The sequence below is a fragment of the Saccostrea cucullata genome, unplaced genomic scaffold (genome assembly GCF_032062105.1).
Source record: "Saccostrea cucullata isolate Sc308-1 unplaced genomic scaffold, CSIRO_AGI_Scuc_v1 ctg52, whole genome shotgun sequence".
In the NCBI taxonomy this organism is placed as follows: Eukaryota; Metazoa; Mollusca; class Bivalvia; order Ostreida; family Ostreidae; genus Saccostrea; species Saccostrea cuccullata.
The window spans coordinates 34,942-49,085 of NW_026931531.1; the positions used below are offsets into that span (position 1 = coordinate 34,942).

Genomic DNA, 14,144 nt, shown 5'->3' on the forward strand with positions numbered 1-14,144 from the left:
CTTAAGAGCATCTTTGTACTATATTGTTGTAAATTTCTTCCTGGTAAAGGACACACCCGACAGACAAAAGTACTCAAAGAGATTATAGGGGGATGTGTAAACTTCACTTACTCCAAAAAAAACTCGCTCCATCTTATTCTTTTTTATGTTGCCTGAAAAGACATTTCGAAAAGTAGTCATTCAGTGATGTGTAAGGACTTTGCAAATAATTATTGAAACTAATGCACCTCTGATAATCCCCGTTTATCACTAGAGAGAGAGAGAGAGAGAGAGAGAGAGAGAGAAGAGTTACCCATTCTTATGTCCATTTTAACATCCTGGTTATTCGTGTTTAAGATAACTCGTCTTCCGTTTAAGATTTCCTGATCCTTCATCAAAAGCCAGAAAAGATAGCCATATAAAAAAGACTATAGGATCATACCGGCACCCAGGAACGATGTGATTTATACTTTTAATTTGGATAATTAATTTATTTTTGATTTCCCGGATGCTGTTTGAGTGGATTACTTGAGGGTGGAGAGTATGAATTCTTTACAATTAGTGATTCTGGTTGTCTTGTGTACAGTATGTGCTGTGTCTTACAGATGTGGATCATTCCCAAAACGGTAAGCTTATTTATATTTTCGATCAAATTCTTAATTCCAGATCGTATACCTGTCTATACAGAGTCACAAAATTAATAAGGGAACAATCATTATTTTTATTTTACTATTGACAGAGGTAAAAGTACTTGAGTAATTATATGTATTATTAATAAAAATTAAAAGTCGTTTCTGCATGGGTTTTTCTTTTTAATATGAATTTACATTGTTGCGCAGTATCATAACATGCTTAAAAATAAGAAAATGAACGAGCCATTTTTTTAAAGAAAAAAATCTTTAAAAGCATATTTACTCACAGGCGCTTATACAGTCTTACATACCTAATAATTATAACGAAATACTAGTAGTAGATAAAGAAAGAACTGAACTATGCATGTATATATAAAATCAACTTTACAAAATATACTTTAGGCTAAATAAATATATTTACTAGTACTAAGGGAACTATTTATTTTAAATTTACATTAATTTAGCATCGTGTGTACCAATGTGCATAGATATACATATTAACAGAGACATCCCTCTATTATATGTCTCTGATATTAAGGAGGAAACGATACGACTGCGTCATGTATCCCAGGGAAGGGGTTGGTTTGGGTTTGCTGGTGTACACAGCTTCTAAGAGGCATTATTCTCCAACCCTTTTCCACAATATAATAGGCCGGCCTAGTTACATTACGAACATATAATATTTCCAATAAATGAATTTTTTCTATAAAGATAAAACAAATAGGGCTGCTGTTTGTAAAAATAAATAACTGGATACGTTAGCTAAAATACAAATCTTTGGTATTACTGGCACATCATTTGGTGTGATTGTGAAACGAATCATTTCATGACCGACCTGCTTTGAGTGTAAAGCCGGAAGTCGTAGCTCCGCGGGAAAACGTCATTTTTGGGTTGAATTTCAAAAGGGTATTTCATTCGTTAGTTGTTCTGACTTGTTTATGTAGTATTTTGATTTCCGTACTTTACCAGATTAATTTGTGGTACATATGAATCTGTTAATTGAAAGCAGCGATGAGAAAAATCCTGATTTCTTCATCAATGTGAGAACATACCGGTACAAACAAGTCCGACCCAGCTCCAGATCTTGCTGCAATATCATCTGGTAAAATTTTATCAAGTCATCGAAAAAGCTCTAAGAAAGCGATTTAAAGAAGTGTATTATTGTATCATATTCGGCACCCGATCGCAGCACAAATGACAATAATGTGCAGTTCCCTCAAAATTACAATCTAGCTGATATACTGATATAGCTTGACTATTGTTTCTATATATTGCTTTATTAAGCTATTTAGCACTGTTTAGATCAGCTTGATTTAACTATTTATCAAACTTCTTTCTTTATTGTATTATTTATCAGCTGAGCATGCACAAAAAGTAGCACCTTGGAGCAGTGACGGTAGTGATAGTATTCAAACTTAAACTCTTCTGAAAATAATGCATATATAGGTGACTCTCTATGGCTCGAAATCTGATCCCTCAAAGTTCTCCATCAAAATCTAAAGTGAACCTGGAGTAAACACTATAAAAGTTTTGGGAGTAGATTTATTCCTAAGTAACTATATACCTGTACAAAAGTCAAAAGTTGTTGCGTAGAATGTCCAGTTGATAGTGTTGGAGAATTTTGTTTTGTAGTTTATCCATTTACTTTGATTTATAGAATGTCCAGTGAATACATTTGGATAACTTTGTTTGTAGAATGTCCAGTGAATACATTGTATATAACTTTGTTTTATAGAATTTCCATTGAATACATTTGGATACTTTTGTAGAATGTCCAGTGAATACATTATATAACTTTGTTTTGTAGAATGTCCAGTCAATACATTTGGAGTACAGTGTCATGAGTGCCATTGTAAAACAGCCTGTGATAGAGAGACCGGGTCCTGCACACGATGTATGGAAGGGTGGCACGGACCAAACTGTCAAATGAGTAAGTAATCAAATATTGTTGAATAAGGCTTGTATAACCTTATGCCTAGTCTCACCCAATGAAGTTTCAGTAAGTGCGAAAGTTTAAAATTCAAAAAGAATTTCACACAAACATTCACTTCCAGTTGTGATGGTTTGGGTTGTGGATATTGGCCTGAGTAGCTCATTCAGTAGAACACCTGACTGATGCAGGGGTCCCAGGTTTGACTCCCATGCCAACCATACATTTTGTCCTTTCATTTTACACAATTTTGAGGGAAGAAACTGCAAACTATCAGTGATTTTATCATGTAAAAGAAACTCTCTTTCTGGGTAATTATATACTGTATATTTTAATGATGGATGCATGGATATTAGAATGCACCCAGTATGTTTCACTGTATCAATAAGATTTCAAATGCCGCATTCATTCATTACAGTAAGAATGACCAGGTTAAAGTTTTTAGAGTATACATCTGTAGGTTAAAGTCTTTAGAGAAAGTCATTCCTAAGTATTAAAGGATGCAAATTAGGAAACATGCTTGGATACTAGGCTTGTCAAAATTTGTAAATCACTGTCAGACATTTGGTCTGACAGAGTCAAATGTTATGTCGGACCAGTCAAAGTTTTGTCATACCAGATACAATTACCTCATTTTGACGCTGTGAAATTGATAAGAATAACAGCATCAAAATGCCCTGGATTATTTCAACAGCCTTCAATCTTAAAAGTTTCCTGCCTTGATAGCCTTTTTATTCATACAGAAAATGTGGGCTTAAAACAGAAAACAAAAGCAAGAATATATGGGAGAAACTATGGAGAAGAAACAGTTAATGGAAGAAGAGATGACTGCACGCTGTTGACTAATTCTGACGAAGTGATGAGACTTAGAATAATCCTGGAGAAGAACTACAACATTAATGGCATCACTGTGTTTACTAACAGTAAGTCCTGTGATTTTTGTTGAAAGTACATACTTTACCTTTTAATTCTATAAATTTAATTTTAAGTATTTTCATCCCTTTTTTGTGAAAAATTGTTATTAGTTTAAAGTCATATCCAATAGAAAAATTTCTTTTGGGAGAAAGGTTTTGAAAAGGTGTAATGAAAAACATTGTTAATTAAAAGAATTTATAAAATATATATGTAGGACTCCAAAGTCCAATGGTCTGCAAAAAATCCAGATGGTTTGAAACACCAAAGTTTGATGATGAAAACAATTAACATTTATGACATCATTGTACTATGCACAAAAATGCAATGCTGCACCATGCCAAGGCCTGATTGTTTTAAATCATTAATTGCAAAGACTAACCCTCATCTTTCGGATAGGTGTTAGACTTACTCTTATCGGTATATTAACATTACCCTTAATATCTATGGTGAGTGCTGGAATAACCCAAATCAGTCAAACAGTGTGAGAGAACTAATGCTAAATTTCTCAGATTGGTTTGAAGTAACACAAATGTTCCAGGACTTACCTAGGGCTGTCACGGGTACCCGAAATGACCCGGAACCGCGGAACAATTAATTCGGGTCGGGTACGGTTCTGTTTTTCCGGAATTCGGGTCGGTTCCGATTTGTATGAAAGAGTAGATTTTACTATAAAAATGGCGTCAAAAACGAGAGATTGGTTAGTACATTGTCATTATAAGGTGATTTAAATAATTTGGTACAATTGTTGTCTAGTCAGGAGGCTACTTTAAACTGGTTATAATGTTGCAATTTCTAAGATTAAATGAAAATATTCTTTTTATTGTTGAAAATAATACAAATCATGAGCTTTTCTTCCATTACCTACCCAACCTGAGAAACCCGAAACCGAACCTAAAAAAATCAGAACCGACCCGACCCGAAAAATTTTGGAACTGTGACAGCCCTAGACTTACCCTAACCAGTCAAGGACAAAGCTTAGTATCTCTGTTAGGTGAAAGCAATAAGCAAAATCAGTAAAAATGTATCTGATGATGAATGCCAAAATGATGGAGTTTGAATACAGGACAATGGTGTCGAGGATTGATGTAAGATTATTGTGACATCATAAACGTTGAGATTGTTCCTCTGCACCATCGGACCTTGGCATATCAGACTTTAGTGCATTGCCTTTAAGTGGAAACTATGCACCCCAAGCCAAAGAAAAACGCATGTGCAGAACAAAATTTATGTGGCAACCTAGCTGTTTCATTTGTAGCGGACGTGTTGTTACCAAGTTAATTTTTCTGAAAGCCATTGGACTTTGGCTCCGAAGAGATGTCGAGCCATCAGGTTTTGGCACAGACCATTGCACTTTGGAGTCTTACATATATTTTCTTCATTTTTAAAATAGCTTATTCAATCTTAAAAATGTTGTAAAGGGCAATAACTCTTCATTTAGGCAATTTCTATATACTTCTAATGTAAAATAGATATTCTGATATTTAAGCAAATTTATGTTTTTTCTGTTTTGACAGTAATCTGAATTGCCCTTAATTGTGTGTTTAAACTCAAATATTTGGTTGGGATTGAAATATTTTTTGATTTACTATTATTTGTATTTTTTATTCAGGTTCAGTAAAGAGCCGCAGTAAAATGGATGGGTTTGATATAGTTCTATCAGAAACTGAGCATGTTGGTGCAGGCACAGTGTGTTATACACAGTCGCAGGAAATCGCTGAAACTGGCCGGATTGACACCTCTTGTCGGGGAAGGGCTACAACTGTTTTTATCCGCAAGAAATATCCCCCTTACTTTCTCTTCATCTGTGAGGTTGAAATTTACGGTAAAGTTCTAAAATTTAAGTGCATGAAATATTTTGGTAAAAAATTATGTCAAAAGGGATAGAACTTAAGCCTGTATACATGCATGTGATTTAATTTTTTTATATATACCTGCAATAATGAATGTAAGAATCCGTTTAGCTCACCTCAACGAAGTTGGGAGAGCTTATATAATACCCTCGGGATCGGCAACCCAGGTTAAGGTTAAGTTTTTTGGACCAGTTTTCTTTTTAAGTACTTCTATGTCCTATATTGATTAGACATGCATGGAAGATGCTTCTAATGTGTTTCATTGTACCACTCAAAGTTTCAGATGCTGCAATTTCAGCAAAGGAATGACCAGGTTAATGTTTTTGGAGCAGGTTAACATTTTTGGTGCAGTTTTTGGTGTAGGTCTCATTTACAAAGAACTATAAGCCCTGTGTTGACCAAACTTGCATGGATGATACATCTAAGGATGCAAACTACCAGGCTTGCTTCGGATGCTGAATCTGACCTACATTTTCTGCATGGGTGAACAGGGTAATGTTTTTGGTGCAGGTCTCATTTCCAAGTAACTATAAGCCCTATGTTGACCAAACTTGCATGGATGATACATCTAAGGATGCACACTACCAGGCTTGCTTCGGATGCTGAATCTGACTTACATTTTCCGCATAAGTCAACAGGTTAATGTTTTTGTAGTAGGTTTCATTTCCAAGATACTATGAGCCCTATAATGACCAAACTTGCATGGATGGTACATCTTAGTATGCATACTACCAGACTTGCTTCGGATGCTGAATCTGAGCTACATTTTCCAGATAATGGACCAGGTAAAAGTTATGGGTGCAGGTCTATTACCAAGATTCTCTAAGGATTATATAAACCAAACTTGCCCAAATGATGGATCAGGGGATGAAAACTCTCAAACTTGTTTCAGATGCTGGTTTTAATCACATTTTCGTGATGAAGAATTAATTTGAAGTTTTTATATAGGCCTATTCCAAAGTATCAGATCAAAATTGCAGAAATTTTGCATTTTTGGATGTACACTTTTTTGTTGGGTAATTGTGTGACTTTGCCTTACTTAAAGACAACATTCTTTGAGATGAGCTCTGTAATCTCTGATTACCTATGTTTGCTTTATGGATAAAATGTTTACAGGTACATGTACATGGTTTTTATGCAGATAACAGTTTTAGCGACTATGACACTTATATATTGGTTAGGTACTTGTAAGCGACTATGACACTTATATATTGCTTAGGTATATGTAAGCGTATATGACACATATATTGGTTAGGTATCTGTCTTCTGCCTCTCTAGTCATTGGTCTGTTTATCTGTAAATGATTATCAAACTGATATTCCAGCTACATGTTTAATGTTGGAGTTTTTTCATTAAACTTGATACAGTCCAGTGTTAGTTTACATTAAAATACATCATAAGATGTATCAATTATGATGCCATGTTTTGGATGAAGTTGCTGTGGTTGTTGAAAATAGAATAATAGGAAAATTTTTCAAGATACCCATTCCCTAACAGTATTTGTCTAATTTCAATGTGCAGCTTATAGCTCACCTTAATGAAGTATGGTGAGCTTAAGAAATACCATCTGTGTTGGCATCCCAGGTTAAAGTTTTTGAAGCAGATTTCATTTCAATGACTTTTATGTCCTATATTTATCCTAGCTGCATAAAAGATGATTGAAGTTCGTTTCATTGTACCATTCTAGGTTTCAGATGCTGCATTTTCATGCAAAGAAAGGTTCTAGTTTGGATGAATGTTGTGATAAATCTAAAATTAAACAGAAAATAATCTGTAAAATTCTCCAAGATTGCTGCTCTTAAGGGGAAAAAGTTGTGTGATAGTTATGTTCTAATAACTTTATATTCACAATGATCAGGCTATTTAAACACCCAATTTTATGTTAACGCCCCCAAAATCTGCCTGATTCACGATCAATAATATACCGCCTGTCAATCATTAAAAAAACAATAGCTTTTGATTTGATTGACAGGTCAGCTACCTGTGCTTCCTGATAATCTGAGTTTGCATGTTTTGAAAACAATTACCTGTTCACGCGTCAAACGCTTTCATGTACCCGCATAGTATACACGCGGGTTAGAAAACTCCCAATATGTTTGAATTTTATTTCAAAAAATAATTGAAAGCAAATTATTAAAACATTGACATAATAAAATATTTCTTTTCTTTTCACTGCTGTTTGTTACTTGTAAGTGTTACATGTATATCGTCCACGTTATCTGTAGAAAAAAGACCGCGTCCACAGAAACCGGCTCTATTTGCCGTAATTGGTCCGACGATTTAAATTATTGTTTTAGAAATGGGATATAAGAAAAATATTCAGTACTAATGAACGGCATAGCATAGATTTTAAAAGTTGTTTTATTTCGTACTCTGGATACAATTTGAACGATGTACAGAAATTGATGTTAGAATTATTGCTCGAATTTCCTCTAGCTCTGTATATATACGTAATGAAAATGTGAAGATAATTAATAGTGATCGCTTCTGAAAAGAAATCTTTCTAACAATAAAATTTTGTTAACACCCGAAGAAAAAAAATAGGAATATTTTGGACAACATTTTTGGCCAGAAAAGAAAAACATTCCGATCTCGGTAAATGCACATGCACGACATATAGGTGGATTAATGATTTTTTTTATTTCAGTATTCAGACTTTTTTTTAATCGAGTGATTTCTTTTATTGAAGATTAAAAAAGATAAATATTATTGATTTATAGTTTTTACTCGTGATTTTTTCTTTTATGTAAGGAAAACATTTTCTAAAACGATATACATGTATCTTATTATTTTTTTTCCTTCAAAACATTATCTTGATGATGAATGCGTTTAGTTTAGAAATAAATTTCATATCAAAATTATTATTTTACGTAGTTTCACTCAAAACCAGACAAAAAAACACGTAATGTTGACCTACCTGCAGAACTGTAGCTCTCTGCTTGAGAAAATTTGGACAGACAAAGCAGAGAGCTACAGACCCAAGCGTTGTAAAAACCTTTGATTTACGCCAACAATTTTTTGTCGCTCACTACGGGTATTTTTTCTTGTATTTTATACTTTCCCTGGCTTTGAAATAAATTTAAATGGTATTTAATAATTGAATCATACATTCAACTTCAATTCCTGATAATTTACTTACCTCTCAACGCCAACATATGGCTGTTTGTGGTTACGGACGTCGAAAGGGAACTCTTTTAAACCGACATTACAAAGTTATATACAGGACTGTTTCGGTCTGTTAAAAGGTAAATAAAGTATCAAAAATAAGAGTTAAATATATGAATGATTTTAGGACACCATTCTAAAAGCCAGAGAAAGCTTAAACTACACGGAATAAATACCTTAATTAGCGACAAAAAATCATCAGCGTAAATCGAAGGTTTTTACAAGGCTTGGATCTGTAGCTCTCTGCTTTGTCTGTCCAAATTTTCTCAAGCAGAGAGCTACAGTTCTGCAGCTAAATGTTGACCCTGATTACCAAACACAGACTTCCTGTGTAATGCTACGTATACACAGATTTTTGACATCTTGGGTATTGGGGGTCTCCAGGTAAATAGCACCACTGTTACTATGACCACTCCCCCTCCTCAGGTAACCGTAAGGTAAAAAAATTGGGTCTTTAAGGAATTGCTGTCTAGTTAGTAGAGTATGCCAAGGCATCAACGATAGGTGGAAACAGGATAATCTGCATAATAGACAACACATAATTTGCATAACGATTCTTTGTTCTTCAGTGTGCCAGATAGGGTTTTGGGGGACACAGTGTGAGAGGCCGTGTAACTGTGCCAATGATGAGGAGTGTAACCCGTACACAGGAGTGTGTCCCAGGGGCTGTCACCTAGGAACCACCTGTAATTCCCCTCTCGTCGGTGAATCCCCACTCATTGGTGAGTCACACCTGTTAATTTATTTGAGTAAGAAACGGTTCAACTCCAATATAAGGGTATGTAGTCCCTATGCGGAAGCTTGTGTATATATGAAAGTAGTGATTCGGTTCTACTGTCAACTGGGGACAGTTGACAGTTGACATTTAATCATTTCTACTGTCGACCGGGGACAGCTGACATTTAATCATTTCTACTGTCGACCGGGGACAGTTGACATTTAAACAACTCTACTGTCGACCGGGGACAGTTGACAGTTGACATTTAACCATTTTTACTGTCGACCGGGGGCATTTGACAGTTGACATTTATTCATTTCTACTGTCGACCGGGGACAGTTGACAGTTGACATTTAATTATTTCTACTGTCGACCGGGGGCAGTTGACAGTTGACATTTAATCATTTCTATTGTCGACCGGGGACAGTTGACAGTTGACATTTAATCATTTCTACTGACTGGGGACAGTTGACAGTTGACATTTAACCATTTCTACTGTCGACCGGGGGCAGTTGACAGTTTACATTTAATCATTTCTACTGTTGACCGGGGACAGTTGACATTTAACCATTTACTGTTGATCGGGGACAGTTGACAGTTGGTTAGTCTCACATGCATAACTGTGATTAGGTTTAGTCTCACATACATAACTGTGATTAGGGTTAGTCTCACATACATAACTGTGATAAGGGTTAGTCTCGAATAAATAACTGTGATTAGGGTAAGGCTCGTATTAATAGCTGTGATTAGGTTTAGTTGCATAAATAGCTGTGATTAGGGTAAGTCTCACATTAATAACTATGAATAGGGTTAGTTTCGCATTAATATCTCTGATTAGGGTTAGTTTCGCATAAATAGCTGTGATTAGGTTTAGTTTCGCATTAATAGCTGTGTTTAGGGTTAGTTTTGCATTTATAACTGTGATTAGGGTTAATGTCCCCGAACATATGGAAAGTGTCAACTGTCAACCGTCGACCTGTCCCCGGTCGACATTAGAACACATGGGAAGTGTCAACTGTCGACCTGTCCCCGGTCGACGCTAGAACACAAGGGAAGTGTCAACCGTCGACCTGTCCCCGGTCGACACAAGAGCGCATGGGAAGTGTCAACTGTCAACCGTCGACCTGTCACCGGTCGACACTAGAACACAAGGGAAGTATCAACTGTCAACTGTAGACCTGTCCCCGGTCGACACTAGAACACATGGGAAGTGTCAACTGTCGACCTGTCCCCGGTCGACACAAGAGCGCATGGGAAGTGTCAACTGTCAACCGTCAACCTGTCCCCGGTCGACACTAGAACACATGGGAAGTATCAACTGTCAACTGTAGACCTGTCACCGGTCGACACTAGAACACAAGGGAAGTATCAACTGTCAACCGTCAACCTGTCCCCAGTCGACACAAGAATACATGGGAAGTGTCAACTGTCAACCGTCGACCTGTCCCCGGTCGACACTAGAACAAAAGGGAAGTGTCAACTGTCAACCGTCAACCTGTCCCCGGTCGACACTAGAACACAAGGGAAGTATCAACTGTCAACTGTAGACCTGTCCCCGGTCGACACTAGAACAAAAGGGAAGTGTCAACTTTAATTCAACCTGTCCCCGGTCGACACTAGAACACAAGGGAAGTATTTTGTCAACTGTAGACCTGTCCCCGGTCGACACTAGAACAAAAGGGAAGTATCAACTGTCAACCGTCAACCTGTCACCGGTCGACACAAGAATACATGGGAAGTGTCAACTGTCAACCGTCAACCTGTCCCCGGTCAACACTAGAACACAAGGGAAGTGTCAACTGTCAACCTTCCCTGGTCGACAGTAAATCCATGTGTGGAATGTAGAAATAATTAACTCCGTAACATTACTACAATATACAGTGAAATGAAAGGCAAAATACTAATAAGTTAAATGTATATTTCTTTCTAATATTTAAAGAATTCTTTAACTTAACTATATTGATTAAAAATGATTTGAGTGTTTGAAGAGGATTTAAAGCAGATCAATATCATCTGTCACTATTTCATTCCTTTAAAGTAATGGGCCTCTACTCATTAGAGGCCTCAGCTACATGCCTTTAAGGAGTGGAGAAATAGTCAAACTTTTACCAATATACATAAAGCATGTCCAAGTTTTTTTGATTGAATAGCTTTTTCAAACATTATGTCAATATTTTGAATAACCACACACTATCATTAATCAGAATATTGTAGATGAGCTATGAGAGGGTAAAATTTTCTTTGTCAGAGTTACTGCCCTTTCGACATCATTCTCATATCCATTTACTCTTTACTATTTGTGGCATTTGTGAAAGAGTTATTGATGATGAGCATGGAAATATACAGTCGCACCTGCTGTTACGGCCACCCTTAATCAGCGGCCACTCCTCATGAGCGGCCAGTTTCAATCCCGCCCGTTCATTTTTTCACTATATTTTAACTCATTTAAGCGGCCACCTGTCTAACGCGGCCAGTGGCCAGTGTTTTTAGGTCCCGTTCGCTCAACATGCCTGTTTTCACCGGCCATTTTGTCTGTTTTGTCACATGACTTCCGTCTGACACGTGACCTCGTATCCTCATACGAAGCCAAACATGAACAGCTGATAATGAGTTAATGACCAATAATTGCAGGTGTAATTTGAATTCTATCAGGATTTAAGGATTTAATTAATATGATTAAAGGATTTATTGTTAAAAGATTTTTATTGGTGTTCTTAATATACAAAGTAAGTTGTTGAATATTTTCATAATATATTTAACTCAATATATAGGCTACATTAATTACAATTTCGCCTGAGGTTATCAAGTCAAGCGGTCAGTCTCACATTTAACCTTTTATGTTATATAAATAAATATATATCTAGAAAAACTAAAAAAAAAAAAAAAAGCTTAACACAGCATCAGGGAAATGCTAAGTTAGAACATTTTTTGATTTCCTGTGATGTATACAAATTCTATCGCTGTAAAATTAATTTACCAATACACACAAAAAAAAAACAATAACAGATTTCTTTCAGAAATTCATGTAAAATGAAATGTAAAGGGGATTTCATTTGACTTTTAAAAATTTCCCAAGTTTTTAAATGTGTTAAATTGGATATGGATACGTGTGAAAATAAATACATAACCGTGGTCTCATTTTTTTTTTTATTCATTGGTTTGAAACCTGGAATAAGTGGCCACCTGTCTTATGTGGCCAATTTGTCATTCTCCCACGAGTGGCCTCTTAAAACAGGTTTGACTGTATATTCAAATAGAAAGAGGATATTTCATGGTTTATTGGAACTTCTTTTTATAATTTTGAGCTAATTAGGTTATATGTGTTATATGGAGCAGTTTTGCATAGTGTGAATATTGGAGAGGTGTTGTGCTACAGGAAAGTTATCAGTGATGTCAGCACTTGTGACTCAAAGATTCTGGCAATGGTGACTTCCTCTCAAAAATGTTCTTAGTGGGAGGACTTTTGGTTGCCAACAAGTCTTTTTAAAATCTTAAAATAAAAAAAAATCTGAAGTACATAATGGAATACTTATTTTATGCAAAGTCATCATATTTTTTAAAAAGAGCAATAATGACTGATCATAATTGATTTAGAGCAGTAGTGTGAAGAGTTACAGTAACAGACAATTTGTGTCATTTAATGAAGGGAACAGGGATGCAGTTTTTAGCTCTACTGGTCAGAGACCAGAAGAGCTTATGCGATAGTAATGCGTCCGGCGTCCGTCCGTCTGTCTGTCTGTCTGTCTGTCTGTCCGTCTGTCTGTCCGTCTGTCTGTAAACAATTTTTCAAAACGCTACTCCTCCTACAATTTTAGTCTGATTTCAATATAACTTGGCACACAAGTAGACTACACTAAGATACATAGAATAGTGCATGGGTTTTTAATTTTGATGAACGGTGTTGCCATGGTTACTAAAAATAGAATTTTTTGTGAAATTCCTTTAAAACGCTACTCCTTCCACAGTTTTGGTCTGATTTCAATATAACTTGGCACACAAGTAGACTACACTAAGATACATAGAATAGTGCATCTGTTTTTGATTTCGATGAACGGTGTTGCCATGGTTACTAAAAATAGAATTTTCTGTGAAATTCCTTTAAAACGCTACTTCTTCCACAGTTTTGGTCTGATTTCAATATAACTTGGCACACAAGTAGACTACACTAAGATACATAAAATAGTGCATCGGTTTTTGATTTCGATGAACGGTGTTGCCATGGTTACTAAAAATAGAATTTTCTGTGAAATTCCTTTAAAACGCACTCCTTCTAGTTTTGGTCTGATTTCAATATTACTTGGCACACAAGTAGGCTACACTAAGATACATAGAATAGTGCATCGGTTTTTAATTTCGATGAACGGTGTTGCCATGGTTACTATAAATAGAATTTTCTGTGAAATTCTTTAAAAACGCTACTCCTTCTACAGTTCTAGTTTGATTTCAATATAACTTGGCACACAAGTAGACTACACTAAGATACATAGAATAGTGCATCGGTTTTTAATTTCGATGAAGGATGTTGCCATGGTTACTAAAAATAGAATTTTCTGTGAAATTCCTTAAAAACGCTACTTCTTCTACAGTTTTGGTCTGATTTCAATATAACTTGGCACACAAGTAGACTATACTAAGATACATAGAATAGTGCATCGGTTTCTAATTTCGATGAAGGATGTTGCCATGGTTACTAAAAATAGAATTTTCTGTGAAATTCTTTAAAAACGCTATTCCTTCTACAGTTTTGGTCTGATTTCAGTATAACTTGGCACACAAGTAGACTACCCTAAGATACATAGAATAGTGCATCGGTTTCTAATTTCGATGAACGGTGTTGCCGTGGTTACTAAAAATAGAATTTTCTGTCAAATTCCTTTAAAATGCTACTCCTTCTACAGTTCTAGTTTGATTTCAAAATAAGTTGGCACACAAGTAGACTACACAAAGATACATAA

General features: G+C 35.7%; 1 protein-coding gene across 1 annotated transcript in view; it reads left to right on the forward strand.

The window, feature by feature from the left end:
- The first annotated feature begins 345 nt into the window (after window positions 1–345).
- LOC134232896 (mucin-2-like) overlaps window positions 346–14,144 on the forward strand; it is a 38,688-nt gene continuing 24,889 nt past the window's right edge. The window contains exons 1-5 of the mRNA XM_062714891.1: window positions 346–605; window positions 2,419–2,541; window positions 3,285–3,464; window positions 5,066–5,278; window positions 9,041–9,193. Coding sequence (XP_062570875.1) covers window positions 2,508–2,541; window positions 3,285–3,464; window positions 5,066–5,278; window positions 9,041–9,193 — 580 coding nt within the window. The 5' untranslated portion in view covers window positions 346–605; window positions 2,419–2,507. The remainder of the gene's footprint in view (window positions 606–2,418; window positions 2,542–3,284; window positions 3,465–5,065; window positions 5,279–9,040; window positions 9,194–14,144) is intronic.